This window comes from Aythya fuligula, chromosome 2, assembly GCF_009819795.1.
Source record: "Aythya fuligula isolate bAytFul2 chromosome 2, bAytFul2.pri, whole genome shotgun sequence".
Classification (NCBI taxonomy): Eukaryota; Metazoa; Chordata; class Aves; order Anseriformes; family Anatidae; genus Aythya; species Aythya fuligula.
This window is the reverse complement of record NC_045560.1, coordinates 146,618,436-146,636,330: the sequence shown is the minus strand read 5'-3', so window position 1 is coordinate 146,636,330 and position 17,895 is coordinate 146,618,436. Positions and strand designations below refer to the sequence as shown.

The 17,895-nt window shown below is 39.3% G+C and overlaps 2 protein-coding genes across 2 annotated transcripts in view; one reads left to right on the top strand and one right to left on the bottom strand.

The window, feature by feature from the left end:
• The window catches only part of MTBP (MDM2 binding protein), a gene marked incomplete at its 5' end in the record, with an annotated part of 29,009 nt that extends 16,722 nt beyond the window's left edge, over positions 1 to 12,287 (bottom strand). Inside the window, 12 exons of the mRNA XM_032181901.1 lie at positions 606 to 719; positions 1,849 to 2,022; positions 4,446 to 4,563; positions 5,403 to 5,475; positions 6,677 to 6,771; positions 7,530 to 7,664; positions 8,234 to 8,348; positions 9,817 to 9,961; positions 10,874 to 10,932; positions 11,402 to 11,547; positions 11,641 to 11,714; positions 12,218 to 12,287. Of these exons, the coding sequence (XP_032037792.1) occupies positions 606 to 719; positions 1,849 to 2,022; positions 4,446 to 4,563; positions 5,403 to 5,475; positions 6,677 to 6,771; positions 7,530 to 7,664; positions 8,234 to 8,348; positions 9,817 to 9,961; positions 10,874 to 10,932; positions 11,402 to 11,547; positions 11,641 to 11,714; positions 12,218 to 12,287 (1,318 nt within the window). The remainder of the gene's footprint in view (positions 1 to 605; positions 720 to 1,848; positions 2,023 to 4,445; positions 4,564 to 5,402; positions 5,476 to 6,676; positions 6,772 to 7,529; positions 7,665 to 8,233; positions 8,349 to 9,816; positions 9,962 to 10,873; positions 10,933 to 11,401; positions 11,548 to 11,640; positions 11,715 to 12,217) is intronic.
• A 1,497-nt stretch (positions 12,288 to 13,784) lies between these two features.
• MRPL13 (mitochondrial ribosomal protein L13) overlaps positions 13,785 to 17,895 on the top strand; it is a 36,282-nt gene continuing 32,171 nt past the window's right edge. The window contains exons 1-2 of the mRNA XM_032181218.1: positions 13,785 to 13,942; positions 16,436 to 16,559. Of these exons, the coding sequence (XP_032037109.1) occupies positions 13,916 to 13,942; positions 16,436 to 16,559 (151 nt within the window). The 5' untranslated portion in view covers positions 13,785 to 13,915. The remainder of the gene's footprint in view (positions 13,943 to 16,435; positions 16,560 to 17,895) is intronic.

Genomic DNA, 17,895 nt, shown 5'->3' with positions numbered 1-17,895 from the left:
CATTTCTGAGTAATGGCTTTAGATGGAAAAAGTCAGGACATTCAAATTACTTCTCTGCAAAGTCATGAAAATCAACAAAAGATGACCTTTTGGTCGGGTTTATCATGATCCATCATTCATAATAATAACAAATCCCCAGTACATTCTTCCCCTCTGTTAGTCAAGACTTTTGCAAGAAAGAATAAATCAACAACAACAAAACCCGTAATAATCATTTTTGTAAAAAGGCACATCCAGCAGTAAGGTTTTTTTTGTGGAAGAGAAAGCATTAAAAAAAAGCATAGAAAACCACAGAATTATTTTGAAATATTTAACGACCACAGAATTATTCTGAAACTATGCTCAAACTTTTGGAGTATCAGTGTAACAAAGACCCAGTAAATGAAAATAAAGTTCAGCTTTCTCTTTTCCCCAATATTTAAAAGGCATTATCTGACACACAATCATAGATATGCTGAAAAAAGTTTCTTTAAAGCTTCATTTTTTCTTCACAAACTGATCAGCTTACCTCAGTTTTGTAAGGAGAGCTATCACATTCAATTTGAAAGAGACTTTTTTTTTTAAATACTTGTTTGAGAACTTTCAGTGCACTCTCCATTACTTACTTAGATAATCCTTCAATGCAGATGCTTGGAGACAAGACAGTTTCTTCTCCCTCTGTACAATCTGCTTTCCACAAAAATGTGGCAGAGACTCAATAAAGTCAGCAATAGGTAAGCCTGTGCAGATTAGGAGAAATCTATTATTAAGAGTGTCTCATAAGACTTTGGAGACACCAGGTCATTACCTCTCAAGAAAGTTTGCAGGAGGACACAAACACACCAGCTATACACATTTCATAATCCAGAGAAATAACTAGATTTTCAAATACATCAAGTTTTATAGAAAAAGAAAATTCAATTAAGACACTATGAAGATAACTTGAAATATTTGATTGAGCATCGGTTTTGAATTTCTGTACAAAACCAATGTAATGATAATACAGTTAACATGACTGACACTTTTAAGGAAGGTAAAAAGATCATCAGCTGATATTAGGAAACAGAAATTTTCTCCCACCATATAACCAAGGACTTGCAGTCTTCTGACATAGTATTAAAGAGATTTTAATTAGGACAAATAGTAAGCAGTCATATCACATACTGATTTATTTCAATAATAAGGATGTAAGAGGATACAGGTTATTGTGTTCTTTTCTTTGTCAGTTACTGAGAGCAAATGCATGAATTTGCAGAGCTTTCTTATAATACTAACAGGACAGCTACTCGAAGATAACTATTCACGTACTTGTTCTTATCTAGTGGAGCTTCTGATCATCTGCTAGCTCATATCCTAATCACTCTGTGGTAATACCTGCCAATTATCTGAAGACACGCTCACAAAACTCAGCTTGTCTGCTTGCTTTGTAGCTTTTATTTTATATCAATGAAGTAGGTTTGTCAATAGATAATCGATTAGATTTTAGGCGTGGGCTGGTCAGTCTTTACACCAACAATGCATACCTTTTAAGCTTAAAGGTTTTGTATATTTGATTGCCATTCATATTACCTTGACTTCCCTGTACAATAAACATTTACACTGCTGCAACCACTGACAGTTATGAGAAATGATTGAGTACAACTTTAAGCAGTTGATTTACAAAATACAGTAATAATAAATTTTGTGAATAAATGCATCTTACTATTTTTCTGAATCAATTTGAAAAAATATTTCTGAAAGAATACAGGTATATTCATCAAAATGTAATGTCTTCTTCCTTTTAAGGCACATTGGAATGAATAAAGGGAACATATATATTTCAGTAGCATTTGGCTGTCTTCAGGCTCTCTTAAATAATTAAATACTTACTTGACTCTGTTTCTTCTGTGTTTGTCTTTAGCTTTCCATTTACTGCAGCAAGAGTGGCCATACCATTGATTTGAGTAGCGGAATGAATCAAGGTTGCTTTACATCCTCCAGAGCCATTGCCTTGTACCAAGAAATAATATCGGCAAGATTCTCCTTTCAGTTCAATTTCTGGAACTTAAAAAATAATTTAAATTAAATTAAAAGAAAAAAAAAGAAACACAACCAGGACATAAGATGCCTTCTTACAGGTGTTCCACAGTTTAAAACAAGCCATAACACCTCATCAAAATTCTTTAGCTTGCTCTCTTTTGTGAGAAATTTCACTAACTAAATCTCTCCAAGCTTTTTAGAAGACACACTAAGCATGGACTATACTTACCTTTAAAAAAAAATAATGTTTTTTTTGGGGGGGACAGAATGCAAATTAAACAAGCTACAGAAGCAGAGATGAGTTAGATTACATTGCTGGCTTTAAGCACATTACCTGCATGGAACTTCTTTAAATGCAACATAGGCCAGCTTCCTACGGGAGGCTACAAAGTACATCTGGCAACTGAAACCATCAACCAAAATCAGGTTTTTAACAGAGCTTAGCAAAAGGCAACTCCCCTGCAAAGACACGTTTCTACTACGGAACAATGTGGTGTTGGGCAAACAGCGTGCCATGTACGCAATGACAGAGTAGAGTAAAATGTGCATTTCTGCATATGCAGATTGAAATGACAGTACACGTTCTCTGGGAGAAGTCATACATCTGTAGAAGAAAGGAAATAATGTACACCTTCTTCCCAAAACAGTTACTCATTTGTAAGTTTCACCCACTGCTTTACATTTGTGTATAGACTGGATGAAAAATAAACACATTTTATTTTTATACACAGGCATACACTAATTAGTTTTTAAAATAAATTCATGTAGGACTTGACAACATTAAAAGGATGCTTTTGTGATCTTTTGATGAAAAAAATGATGGCACATTAGTAATGTAGAGATTGAAAGAATGGAAACTTCTCAGTGTACTAAGTTTTAAAGTTCAAAACAAATTCCTAAAATATCTGCAGTACTGTCTCAACAAATAACTAAAGAAGAGGTTGAAGCTTATTCTTATACATTTCTGTTAACAACAAATGTAATTTGCTACAATAGCAAATTCCACTATGTAAGCTGGAGAGGGAATGGAAGAGAGAAGTCCCTCTACCAGAATATATAAGTCATGGGAAGAAAAGAAAAACAAAAAAAAGAACTTCACGATAGTCTTGTTCTTCACTCCCCTAGTCATTTAAATATTTCTCTTTCCAGTTTGTCTTGGCATCTGAAAAGCTGATTCCTCATGGGAAAGTTGTTTTTTATTCCTCATTTTAATCTTAATGGATATTTGAGAACTAAAAACATGAAGAATTACACCTCCCACAGATTGGAAAGATTACTGTTCACAAATCCTTAATATAGTCAGATTAGTGGCAACCACTAGAAAAGAGTTTTCAACTTACCAAATGAATATGTTTAAATGTCCACGTTTTTCCTCCTACTTAAAATTTTGTTCTAGAAGCTTAATGTGCAGAGATTAGTTTGATCTATAAACTACCAGCACCCAATCCATAGAATTTAATTCCTTGCTTTATTATTCTGCTCTTCCTAATTCCTCTCAATTTGTTTCCTGTCCCCAAACCTCCAAGAAAATCAGCCTTTTCCAGCCATCCACATCTATTTGTTGCAAATTCTACCTTTGGTTGCCAATAGAAGAGGTCACAGCTCCTTGGAAAATGTGAATTATGTATTAGAAGACCACAAAAGCACGTAAGAAGGCAGAATGCTACAACTTATCCTGTCTTAGATAAGTACTTTAAGCATTGGGCTATCACCAAGCTTCTTTTCAGCCTGATGAACCTAAATCACTACTTGTACAATGTCTCCACTTGCAGGGCAGCATGCAGTAGATTCTCACCTAAAATACTGGATGATTAAGAAACTCCATCCAACCTTGATCTGCACTGATTCTATTCTCTCACTTCCTGAATGAAATTTCTAACCACTAGCATGTTGTGTAATAGGAGTTGGCTTCCCTCATTATACCCCACTGAGGAAGAAGCAGCCTCAGATTCTCAAAGCACTATATTAGACACATTGGGTCTCAGGTTGAATGGAGGCATCCAGCCTTTCCTGATGTTCTGTATTTTCCCTGGAAGAGACTGAAATTAAATGCAGGTGCACTTAAGAACCTCTGGAACTGAGATGAGAAGCACTTAAATGAAGTGCATTGGATTTCCACCTGCAGAAGCACCATCTGTGCCCACAGGTTGTACAATCACCTCAGAAAAAGCATGTGGAAGCAGGATCTTAACTGATGGATGAGACACAGAGATGGTTTAAAGGAAATGCATTGATTCCCTACAGCTCACCACAATGTTATTTTCAATTTTCCTCTGCAACTGGTCTGCATAGGCCAACACACATTCACCAAAAATTTTTGGGCAAAGATCACAATCACGGACTTAATTTCATTGAAGGAAACAAAGGAAACCCAACTTTATAGAATATATACATTTTAAACGCATATACACATAAAATATACTTGTAGCTGTCTTTATTTCACTCACCAGTAATGTTCTTAGGTTTCCTAGCCATATATTCCTTCCATTTCTTTGTACTCAGCTGGGCAGGGGATGGGATCACTATACTGCTTACATTACACGGCAATGCAAATAAAGCTCCCACCTAAATAATGACAGCAAATATAAGACAAGCAATATTACTGAAGCCTACTTCATATTTCATTTTGAGCCACTAATTTGGCACTGCTTCAATTGTACTTCAATTAAAAGGGAAGCCTGTTTATTAAATGCTTCTTTTATTCACGTCAATGGAGATGGAATACCATCTGACACGTAAGCTGTAAAAACTGCTTGTTTTTGCTCCAATTGAGAGAAAACAAACTGTTGAATCACTTATTTTATATATAAAAATGCTATTTATGACATTTGTATCAGTATTTTCACATTGCAAGCAGTTTTGATTAGCACAGATTTATTTTATAAACATTACAAAACTTTCTTTACATTGTTATAAGCATTCAGGAAGAACATTTTAAAACTAGTATTGTAGCTATGAATAATACTCTAATATCTGGAAGAAAAAGGTAGGCTTGTAAATGTTTCAAGAGTTCTTATACAAAATGAGAGTAGAAATGCAGAATGCACATACAAAATGAGAAATCTTCCTATTTCAGTCTGCTTTTTTCATTTTATAAGCTGCGTGAAGAACTGTCTTTTGCTAAAGAGCAATTGAATTATTATAATATGGAAATATCTGTCATAGTATGAATAAAACTAACAACATATTTTGGAAGATTGGAACTTCGCCGAGGTAAAGAGAAACCATTCAATGGACTTACAAATTGTCAGGACCTGTACAGCACGTACTTTTAAGTTATTTGCTTTTAGTATACTGAAAGAGCCCACTTAGAGACAAGGTATTAATATATTATTTCTGTATCTTTTACGAGTAATACATAAGCCTTTGTTTTCCTGCTAAACTTACATAAAACAAAACTTTACCTTCCCAGATAGAGAAGAAATCTGATCTAAAAGCAATGCGGATGTCTTCTTGACATTCTTTCTTGACAGGCTCCTTGAACAGAATAGGTTAAGGAAGGAAGCTTACCTTCAAAAGAACTGTATGCATTTGTATTTTACAAACCATGTTACCATCTTACTTCAAGTAAGGACTGTAAAAGTCTAATATTTAATACTTAGTACCACAAAATATATTAAGCTCACCCTTCCAGACAAAACAGTACACTTGGAGATGCTTGAAATATATGATGAAATATACTAGTGACACCTCTCATATAAGCAGACATTAACAAATAGTTGTATTTGTTTTCCAGTACAAAAAAGACAGGGATCTCCTGGAAAGAGTCTAGAGGGCAACAAAGATGATATGGGGGCCTCAATCATTTCCCCTATGAGGAAAGGCTGAGAGACCTGGGTCTGGTCAGCCTTGAGAAAAGAAGACTGAGAGGGGATCTTATCAATGTTTACAAATATCTTAAGTGTGGGAGATGAAAGGATTTGGCCAACCTTTTCAGTGGTTTGTGGGGACAAGACAAGGGGCAATGGCCACAAAATGGAGCACAGGAAGCTCCGCACCAACATGCAAAAGAACTTCTTCACAGTGAGGGTGATGGAGCACTGGGACAGGCTGCCCAGGGAGGTTGTGGAGTCTCCTTCTCTGGAGATATTCAAGGCCCGTCTGGACACCTACCTGGACAATCTGCTCCAGGGAGCCTGCTTTGGGTTGGACCTGCTGATCTCTTGAGGTCCCTTCCAACCCCTACAATTCTGTGATATATTCAAGTTATATATTGGCAGGGTCATACAAGCTAAGCTACTATTGTAACATCAAGACTAGTACCCGAAGTTTTAAACCAATATGAATACAGTTTGAAATCCCTGCAGTATACACAACTCAAACCAAAATTCCTCTGCCATACCTCGCCTCAGATTCTGCAGATTCTGCTTAGGTTTTTTTAAACTTACACACCAATAAATATTTCTGTTCTTCCCCACAAGTAGCATATCCATCAATATACAAATTATATGTGCAATAATATAAAAACAAAAGCTGGTTATTGTTTGTGTACTTTACATTTCAACATAAAGAAATCCACTTATGAAGACACAATATATGACTATTTCAGCAGGCTGGTATGAAATGAATCCTTGCTACTCCTCATGTGTTGTTTAGATAGATAGTGATTGTATTCTTTTTGCTATAAACCATTATCATTAGTAGGTTAGAACCTTTAAAAAAAAAAAAAAAAGGATACAGCTCAAATTCCAGATCTGATACAAAAAAGGACGGTAGTTCAGAGAGGACAACCATCTGCAGAAATTCTAACGCAGGACCATAGTAATGGAAAACCTGAAAAGAGATCAAATACAGAATCTGTAACAGTATACGTGACATGATCTCAGTAAAACTTCCTCATATGTTTTGCTGGACGTATGTCTTACAGGTACATCTGAAAAACACGTAAAGAAATAAAAAGAGAAATAGTTCACAATACCATGCTAAATAATTATATAAAAACAGGGAAGGTATTTAATTCTGCTTAATAATACTTGCTTCTTAGAATTCCAACCCTGTGCATCACACAGGTTGTTACTCTTACCCAAATTCAAAGAAAAACAAAATCTACCAGGACCAGTTAAATGCAATCCCAAATGCGCATATTTTAACAGTGAAAATAATAGTCTGTTAACTGATGTCAGTTTCCATAAACAAGAATTTTTGTTTTCATCAACAAATGCAGAGTTCCCATTATATTTCTACTTCCAGGGGAAAACATGAAGCAGTAACAGTAGTTTCCAAAAATCATGTAGTTCCAAAATGAAATTCCAAAGTTTAAATAAATACAGAATTCAAATATTAATTACATATTTTAAGCATTAAGATTGAATAAAGTTTAAATTTCTACTTTAAAGTAATTTTGGTATCACATTACTTACGAGCAAACGTATTTTTAAGGACCCATTTTATGAGCACGCGTTAACAAAAGAAGTATTCCTCAACCTTATGTAATCCTTACTTTCATGTTTAATTTTCAGTTACTAATTTTCTCGGGAAGGTAAATCAAATGAATTCTGGTGGCACAAAGAGCCATCAAGAATAAGACATACCTCTGGCAAAGCATCAGTATTCCTATATTGCTGCTCTTTTTCAAGAGCAAAGCAAGAATTTAAATGTGAAGTGCTGAATGGCTTTACTGAAGTGCTCTTCATACAAAATTCTGGAAACCTGACTTCTGATGCAAACTGAAAAAGACAATAAAATTTAGCCAGTTACTTATATTATTAAACAACTACTATTAGATTTCTTTTCACCATAACTGCAAAATTAGGTAAAAAAAAAAAAAAAAAAGGATTTAGGTAACCAACTACTATATCCAAAACCTCAACACTAGAAGTGTAAACAACGTCTTTCAGAATCACAAGCCTTCTGCTTTTGCAGAAACACTAGATATGTTCTTTCAACAATGACTTATGGAGCTATATGATAATGATTTGTGATAGAAACAAAAAATAAAAATAAGATCTAATTTTATACCTAATTTTAAATCTAATAACAAGAAGTTCTAAGGCAAATATTTCAGACGAGAATGCCTGAAGTTCACATTTAGATGCCTTAATATCATTTATCCTTTTACCAAGCAAAAAAGCATATTTTTCCTCCCACTACTCAGATACATTGAACCAAGTATTTACAAACGTAATCTCTTTGAATTAAATTTGCAAAACCAAATTTGAATTAACATATAAAATGCAGTGTACTACACATGCTTTAAATGATATAACAAAGATGCTTTAAAAAAAGTTTTTTTCACCTTTCTTTCCCATATCTGAATCTTTCCCCTCCAGAGTTCTTTGAAATCAATAATATTCATGACATTATCTGAAGATACAAAGTCTGCCGATAGGTAGTCTGCAATCTTTTGCCAGCTATTGGAAAAAAAAAAAAAAAAAAAAAAAAAAAAAAAAAAAAAAAAAGAATTAATCTTCCTGAATTCAGCATTACATATTATCATGCAGTGCAATTTGATGGAATCCTGGTTCAGACTATAAGTGAATTGTTCGTATCCTCCATGAACGTGGCAGCAAAGAACTTTGTCAGGCAACTAAAACCTCTTGCAATGGCAAGCTGTAGGCATGACAGAGTAAGGCTGGCTGCCAGAAGCTGAAGCAGAGTTAGGTCGCCATCACTGGGGCTAGTACTGGTCCATCTAGGTGGTTTTTAGTTAGCCTTATAAGTAAAGAGGTGCCTGCAGTATAATTATTAGCCAAATGCTGAGAGAAGGAGGGAGAGAAAATAGCCAGCATCCATAGGTCCCCTTAGCTTTATCTTTTGTGAGAAATGTCAGCACCAGCAACATAGCAGGAAAAGAAAGTACAATTTTTCATCAGAGAAACCGAACGCTCAAATAACCTCATTTTACATAAAAGGCAGCAGGAAAAAAAAAAAGTTCAGTCAAAAGCTGGCTGCACAGAAAGACATCTCTGAGCACTGAGGTGAAGCATTTATGGAAGTCACTGCAATCACTTTATCTTCCTCCATATATATTAGGAAGCACTGTGTGGGTGGTATACTACTGATTCTTACCAAGAACCAAGCATTCAATTGTTTCATTTAATCAATTTTGTTAATTTAAGATTAAGCTCTACCACATAATCTGCGAAGCAGACTCAAATCTTTTGGGTGGAAGAAAAAAAGGTGCACAAGGCCTTGCCAAGTTATTAAACACCCACACAATGCTTTACTGCACAGGAGAAAGCAAAAACAACCGTGGTTTATGTCAGACACATCATGGCCTACTTCTATCAATCAGGAGAGGACAGTAAGAGATAAACTTCTATGTGACTTAATTTCAAGTTAAATAGTTTTGGGGTTAAAGCTCTTCAGAAGCATATAGGAAGTAATTGAACATTTATATATCATTTTTCAAGAAGAGACATGCCAGGAACCATTTTTTTTTTCCTCCATTAAATGTAATGATGAAGGTTACTATTTTTAAAGTCAGATCAGCGGATTTACATACTTGGTTTCACAAAAATTGGAAAACTACAACCAATGCAAGTTAATGCATAGCACAGTACATCAAACCTTCAAAACAGGGTACACACACTAAAGATGTTAGTGATGTAAAGGAAAGTGACAGACATTTTATTTTCTGCTCTCATCAGAGCAGGTACTTCAGAAGGCTTGGGTTTTATGCCTGCCTCTGCTGTTAGGACATGCATTTACAATAAATCAGCATGGGCAATTCCTCTCCTCAAACAATAATAGAAGACAAATCTATGTATTTGCAAAGAATATATGTGAAGTACTAAATACGTTTCAGTGTTTTCTTTTAAAATACCCAAACAGAAAACAAGAGTGACCTTGTTTGTAGACCTAAAATGAACAGCATACCCTTTAGAGTCATTTGCTGCAATGGTGATTTGCGCAGAGTGCCATTCTTTCAGGTGTTTCAGGGCACCAATAGCAGGTAAGCAGTCTTTTAACTTGGGTGCATCTCGCTCTACTGCCTGTAGTATCACATCAACCATTGCTCTTCCTGTAAAAACAGTTATTTATAACTTAAAGTACCATTATTCAGTAAACGATTCAGTCATTAGAAGATAGAAAAATGATGATTATCATTGACTGAAATTAAATGGGTTTAAAGATCAACTTCAAATACTTTTGGCAATATTTAAAACACTTTTCACACATTTTAGCTCATCTTTGTTCCTCCTGAATTGACACAAAATAAAATTAAATATTTTGCTATTCACTCACAGCAGTTCCTTCTTTCCATTCTTACTGAAAACTGTACTGATTGCAGTCCTGTCTCCAGTACAGTTGTGCTGTTTACCTCCTTTCAACACTTCTAAATAGCTTATTTCTCATTCTTTCCACGTTCAGTTTCTTTGCTATTCTAACTCAACTACTGCAACATTATTTAACCCAAACACAAAAGGTGATACCCACCTCCAGTTTACAAAATCTGAATCTAATGTTTCTCATCTATTTTCCTTCACAACTTCTTGGCTCTCACCTGCTAACAATCAGCTGTAACATCTACACTTTCAATTTTATTTTATTGCTTTAGATAAAAAACTTCTGATGGTTGCCTGTTGAATTTTGCTTATTGTCTATTACTACTTTAGTGCCATTTCATATGGAAAAAAACATTACATAAATAACTACCTTAATCACGATTGAAATGCAGTCTTCCAAAAAAAAGAATCAGCAAACTACTTCCTAAACTGATCTGCAAGGCCAATCACGCTCAAGTTCCTTAAGCTACTTGCAAAATCTGCAAACAAGTTAATTCAACCAAACTAATATCCTCTGTTTTTTCTTATGTGTGTGTGGTTTTTTTTGTTTTGTTTTTCCATTTGACTACGACTTTACCAGCTGAGTTTTTAGACAAACAACTAACAAGATAAATTCCAAATTAGATTGCTCTTTTAAGAAAGGTTACCTGGGGCAGGCAGCTTGTCAGCTAACTGATGCAGGCTTTCTGCAGCTTCATCATAAATGCTGAAAATGAAGAACAACATAGTTGGAAACTAAATATAAACAGTCATTTAGAAAGAAGTTAAAAGTAACAAATGCTAACTGATGTAAATAACTTATCTTTAAAATTCAGCACAGACTTAATACTAGGCAATGAACTATACTTATCTCCCCTTTTACTGAGGCAGAAATAAATTCAAAACAATCTGCAGTAAAATTTGAAGTAGGATTTCAGACAGCCTGCTTTCCCTTAGCAAGACAAAACTATCAGATGTTAGAATAATTGTTCTGTTATTCTATAAAAATCATCTGTAGCTAAAAAGAAACAACAATTAAAGCTATGTTAAACAAAGAAAGTAGTAGGAGGGGATTGTTCATAGTTAACTATATGCTTGGTAATAACTTTTACTGGTTGAATTTTCTCAATTCCCTTGGGTTATTACTGTTAAATGTCAGCTCACTATACTTGCAATAAAGATAACAATATGCATACTCAGTCATAGACAGTGACTCCCTACTGTTATTGTCTTCTTCCTCAAAATTCTGTATGGCTCCCAGACATTCATCAATACTTGTTTGGAGAGAGTCTTCATTATTCTGTGCGTCGGAATTTATTTCCTCCCAGTCAGAACTGCAGAACTAATAAAGCAAGAAGAATTTGGAACACTACAATTTTAACTTGCACTAGGTAGAGAACTGTGGAACTTACATTATGAAAAAAATATTTCTTACCTGATAATAACCACATATAACATGACTTGCAAAATACCATTTCCTTATGCCTGGGATACCAGCCAATGAACATGCTGAAAAGAGACACAACAAGGATTTAAAATAATCAATCCACTACAAACTAAATGTACTAAAGCAGATCTTCAGAACTCCATTTTAAGATGATAAAATGATTTAATAAATTCTCATGGTGTGGGGTTCTGAATTGCTATCCAACAGACAAATAATGCTTCCACTGAAAAAAACATAGATCACAGGAGTAACAAAAATCATAGGCATGAAAATATCAAGCTGCACGCTGACATGAGAAACAAGCCCTTTTCTACTCTCAGTCAGTCTTAAAATAGATTGAAATTTGTCAGCCTTTCAAAACACTTGTCTTTCATTTCCAGTGCCTGGTATATTTAATCATCTGCTAACAGCTGAGCTGCTAAAGGAAAATCAGTTCTCCATAGAAATGGTAGCAGCAAGAGCAAGAGAAACTGGATTTCCTCAAGTTTCTGATTTGTTTCATGTAAATAATAAATTTGCCTAGGCCAATTCCTTAACAACATTTGGCATATATTACTATGCTTACCTGGGAATGTCCTTGCATCTGTGTTTGTAGATGAATTACAGTTTTCTTTCAGAAGTTTATAAACATTTGCAGCAGTCACAGCTGGAAAAAGAAGATTTTCTTAAATCCTCTGACTTCCAGAAGGTAAATCTCGCTTATTGCAAATGCAGTTTAAAGTTCAGTTTAACATTAAAAGTTTTGTTTAAAAGAAGTGTCAAGTACAGATTTGCAGGAGTCTAAAAAGACTAATATAAAGTTCTAGTTAAACTACTGGATATATTGATTTACAAGCTGAAGAAATGGGCTGATAAGAACCTCATGAAGTTCAGCAAGAAGTGCAAAGAACTGCACCCAGGAAGATCCAACCCTCGGCACCAGGACATGCTGGGGGGCAGAAAAGGACCTGGGGGTCTTGGTGGACACTGTATTGACCATGAGCCAGCAGCGTGCCCTTGCAGCTAGGAAGGCTAATGGTATTCTTGGCTGCACTAGGCAAGCACCATCAGCAGGCCAAGGGAGGTGATCAGCACTGGGGAGGTTGCACCAGGACTGCTGTGACCAGACCTGTGCTAACTGGTATGAGAGAGACCTGGAGGTCCTAGGAAAAGTCCAGTGGAGGGGCACAAAGATGATGAGGGGGCTGGAGCACCTCTTCTACAAGGAAAGGCTGAGATAGTTGGGACCATTCAACCTTGACAAGAAAAGGCTATGGGAAGATCTTATCACTATATATCAGTATCTGGAAGGAGGGTGCAAAGAAGACAGAGCCCAGCTCTTTTCAGTGGTGCCCAGTGGCAGGACAAGAGGCAATGGGCACAAACTGGAACATTGGAAGCTCCCCTGAACATCAGGAAGCATTTCTGTGCTGTGCAGGTGATCAAACACTGGCACATGTTGCTCAGAGAGGCTGTGGTGTCTCCACCTCAGTGATCCTCAAAAGCCACCTGGACGTGGTCCTGGGCACACTGCTCTGGGTGTCTCTGCCTGAGCTGGGGTGGGACCAGGCGGACCCCAGAGAGCCCTGCCAGCCTCAACCATCCCATAATATCTCTGAAATCTTCTAGTTAGCTAACAAAAGTGTCGTAACAAAACTCAAATAACCTAAATCTCTGAAGGCTAAAGTCGTTAAAGCCTTCTATTCTGAAAGGAAATGATTTTTATCAAGGTAATAATCATGAAAACAGACTTGCACACAGACCCTAGACCAGAAAGCATAAAGAAAAAGTCTTCGAGAACAACCCCTGCGGCGCTTGAGGCAGGGGCATCGCTTAACCGGGTGAAAGCACAAGAACTTAAGGAACATATCTCTAGGACACACACCTTACAAGCCCTAGGAAAGCCGTTACGAGGCTAATTCCCCCTCTCCAGCCCTATTCCCCCTCTCCAGCCCTCACGATGGAGGCTCCCGCTCCGTGCCCTGCCCCGCGTCCCCCCCTCCTCGGCGGCAGCCCCCGTTCAGCATCGCCCCCTTGACGCAGCGATACCTGCAGCGGGCTCCGCACCGCCCTCAGCCCTGCGCTCCCCCCAGCTGAGGAGCAGCACGTAGCGGTCCATGGCCGGCCGAGGACGGGCAGGAAGAGGGAGACGGAGGAGCCGCCGCCACCAGCAGGGCTCCGAGCAGCCCGCGCTGCCCGCCCCTGCACCGCCCCTCGCAGGGCGATGTTTCCGCTTCCCGGGGCCGATGGGCTCAGTTTCCCTTCCCCTTGAGCCGCAGCGGCCATGGCCAGTTACACCAAGGCTGCCCAGGTGAGTGCGGGGCTGGCCCCTCAGGCGAGGGGACACCGCGGTGGCCGCTGCCCTCCGTGTGGCGGCGGGCTGCTGGCGGCCGCCATTTTGTGGGGGTGAGCGGGTGCCGTGGCCGGGCACTGCTCGGCTGGCGTGGGCGCTGCTGGAAGGAGCAGGCAGTGCCCGCTGTGGGGCTGCTGGGGAAGGGAAGGGGGCTGAGAGGGACAAGGCTGCCCGCTGTAGGCTCATAGGGTTGTTAGTAGGCACAGAAGTGTGTTTAGGTGTTGCTCAGGCAGCCCAGAGAGGCTGTGGATGCCCCATCTCTGGAGGTGTTCAAGGCGAAGCTGGATGGGGCTTTGGGCAGCCTGGTGTGGTGGGAGGTGTCCCTGCCCGTGGTAGGGGTGGAACTGGGTGGGCTTTAGGGTCCCTTCCAACCCACACCCTTCAATGAACCACTTAAAGCAGTAAGTGCAGCACAGGAGGTCTTAAAGATGCAGGAGCAGGCTGTCCCCATGTACCATAAGATGAGCCAGTGGGGAAGAAGAGCAGTGTGGCTGAACTGGGAACTTTTGCTGAGTGTCTGGGAGAAAAAAAAATAAATACAAAAAAAAGGAGTTTATGTCTTGTGAAAGAAGGGGCAGGCAACTCAGGAAGAGTACAAGGAAGTTGCCAGCATATGCAGAGGAAGAATCAGGAAAGCCAAAGCTTCACGGTACAAGAGAGACCTGGACCTGGTACTTTACAGTATGAGCTCAGCCTGGCCACTGTGGTTAAGGATAACAAAAAATGTTTTTATAAATATATTAATGGTAAGAGGAGGGCCAAGGAGAATCTCCATCCTTTACTCAACGCAGGGGGGTAACGTGACTGCTGAGGTTCTTAATGCCTTCTTTGTATGTGTCTTTACTAGCCAGAGCATTTATCCTCAGGGTACTCAGCCTCCTGACCTGAAAGTCTGGGATGAGGAATAGAACACCCCCCCACACACACACAGTTCAGGTGGAAACAGTTAGAGACCTGCTGCTCCACCTGGACTGTCACAAGTCCATGGGACCAGATGGGATCCACCTGAGGGTGCTGAGGGAGTTGGCAGATGTGATTGCTGAGCTGCTTTCCATCATCTATCAGCAGTCATTGTCATCCAGAGAGGTCCTAGATGACTGGAGACTTGCTAATGTGACGCCCATCTATAAGAAGGGTCATAAGGACCTGGGGAACTACAGGCCTGTCGGCCTGACCTCAGTGTCAGGAAAGGTGATGGAACAGCTCATCTGGAGTGTAATCACACAATGTATGCAGGACCACCAGGGGATCAGGCCCAGTCAGCACAAGTTTCTGAAAGGGAAGTCCTGCCTGACCAGCCTCACCTCCTTCTGTGACTGGGTGACCCACCTGGTGGATGAGGGAAAGGCTGTTGAGTAGTCTACCTAGACTTCAGCAAGGGCTTTGACACAGTCTCCCATAGTATTCTCCTGGAGAAGCTGGCAGCCCATGGCTTGGACAGGTACATGCTTTGCTGGATTAAAAACTGGCTGGATGGCTGGGCCCAGAGAGTAGTGGTGAACGGAGTGAAATCCAGCTGTCAAATGGCCACCTCTGGTGTTCCCCAGGGGTCGGTGTTGGGGCCCATCCTCTTTAATACCTTTATGGATGACTTGGGTAAGAGAATTGAGTGCACTCTCAGTAAGTTGCATCCTGAACATGAGCCGGCTGTGTGTCCAGGTTGCCAAGAAGGCCAAGAGCATCCTGGCTTGTATCAGGAATAGTGCAGCCAGCAGGACCAGGAAGGTGATCATGCCCCTATACTCTTCTCTGGTGAGACCGCACCTCGAGTGCTGTGTTCAGCTTTGGGCCCCTCAGTACCAGAAGGACACCGAGGCCCTGGAGCGTGCCCAGAGCAGGGCTACGAAGCTGAGGAAGGGCCTGGGGCACAAGTCCTGTGAGGAGCGGCTGAGAGAGCTGGGGCTGGTTGGTGTGGGGAAGAGGAGGCTCAGGGGAGGCCTCATTGCTCTCTGCAGCTACCTGAAAGGAAGGGGTGGGGAGCTGGGGGTCGGCCTCTGCTCACAGGTAACCAGTGATAGGACCAGAGGGAATGGCCTCGAGTTGTGCCATGGGAGGTTCAGGTTGGAAATGAGGAGACATTTCTGCTCAGAAAGAGCAGTCAGGCACTGGGACGGGTTGCCCAGGGAGGTGGTGGAGTCACCGTCCCTGGAGATGTTCAAGGAAAGGTTGGGCCTGGTGCTTAGGGACATGGTTTAGTGGGTGACATTGGCAGTAGGGGGATGGTTGGACCAGATGATTTTGGAGAGCTTTCCCAACCCTGATGATTCTATGATACAATGTCTAGCACTGTGCTCTACCCTAATGCTACATGACAGGCGGTGTTTTTGAATATTAGTATTTCTTATGGTGCTTGAAATGTAAAAGAATGCATTGATCAAATCAGAGAAGCTAGATTCATTTATGGTAGTGTATTCTTTTCCTATATTAAGTACCACTTCTCTTTCTCTTTAGCAATGGGCTACTTTTGCCAGAGCTTGGTATCTCCTAGATGCAAAGATGCAACCACCAGGAAAAATAGCAGCTGCGACTGTAATCAGACTTGAAGGCAGGCATAAACCTATTTATCATGCACTAAGTGAGTATTGCAGTACACAGAAGCATTTTTAATGTATTTTTCTTTTAATTTCATTCTTAAAAAACAGTGCTTTTTACAAGGTTGCATTTTTCAGTTTGTAAATTATAAAGGGTTCAATTTCATTTCCCGTGTTTTCCCTTCATACCTCTCCAGAGGTTTAGGCCATTGTCTTTACCAATCCATACAAAGCTTGTTACTAATTCATTATTCAATTTTAGTAGCAAAATTATGATGGGATTCAGTTGCCTCAGTTATTTTTTTAAGTTCAAAATGTGTTTTGTTGCACTGTTTTTAAACAAAAAACTAATTCACAGTGCATGTAATGAAACACTGACATGATTCTTGATTAGATTTTTCTGAACGCTACTGTTCAGTAGTTGTACAGCACCACAGCACCTTGGAGCAGTTCTTCATTCTGAACAACGTGCGAAAAAGTCCTGTGTGTATGAGCCAGGAGACACAAACTGGCACACAGGAGGTTCCCTTCGAACATCGGGAAGCACTTCTGTGCTGTGCAGGTGACAGAGCACTGGCACAGGTTGCCCAGAAAGGTTTTGGGGCCTCCTTCCTTGGAGATACTCAAAAGCCATCTGGACATGGTCTTGGGCAGCTGGCTGTAGGTGTCCCTGCTGGAGCAGGGCTTGGACCATATGGCTTCTGACATCAGCCACTTTGTGACGATGAGACTAGAACCTGTCTGATTTTGAAATAGGAGACACAATTATTGATGAAAGATATTTTCTTGATCCAATGAAAAAAACCCTTGCTTATCTACTGTTTAGAAGATTCAGCACTAAAGACACCTTGCTCGTTATTGGTAATACCATAGTGCTTGTCTCACTGTGATGAGCATTTTATAGATAATAAATGATGATCCCTGTTCAAGAGACTTTACTGAAGCATAAAGAAGCATTAAGCTTTGCTCATACATGTCTAATGTAAACACTAAAATTATACTTGATCTGATTGTCATAATAAAAGGTAGTATTTGTAGTTTTTGGAAGATATTTAAAATACCCAAATATTGCTATTGCAAAACTTGCTGTATCCACAAGATGTCACTGGAGTCTAAGGATATCTTAAAAAAATAAAGCAGATGGAGGGAAAATTCTTTTGGCTGTCCCATGGGAAAGATCTTTGATGGTTTTATGTTCATGAAGTTATAAAAATCCTGGAAAGCCATTTCAAGGATAACTTCATTCGGTCTAAACTATTCTATAAATCAGTACCAAATGCATTACACCTGAGATTGATAGATTACTACCAGTGGGAGACATTTGATACTCTTTAAGGAAGCAAAGGATGGATGAATTTATGGTTGGTGTGCTCAGCATGT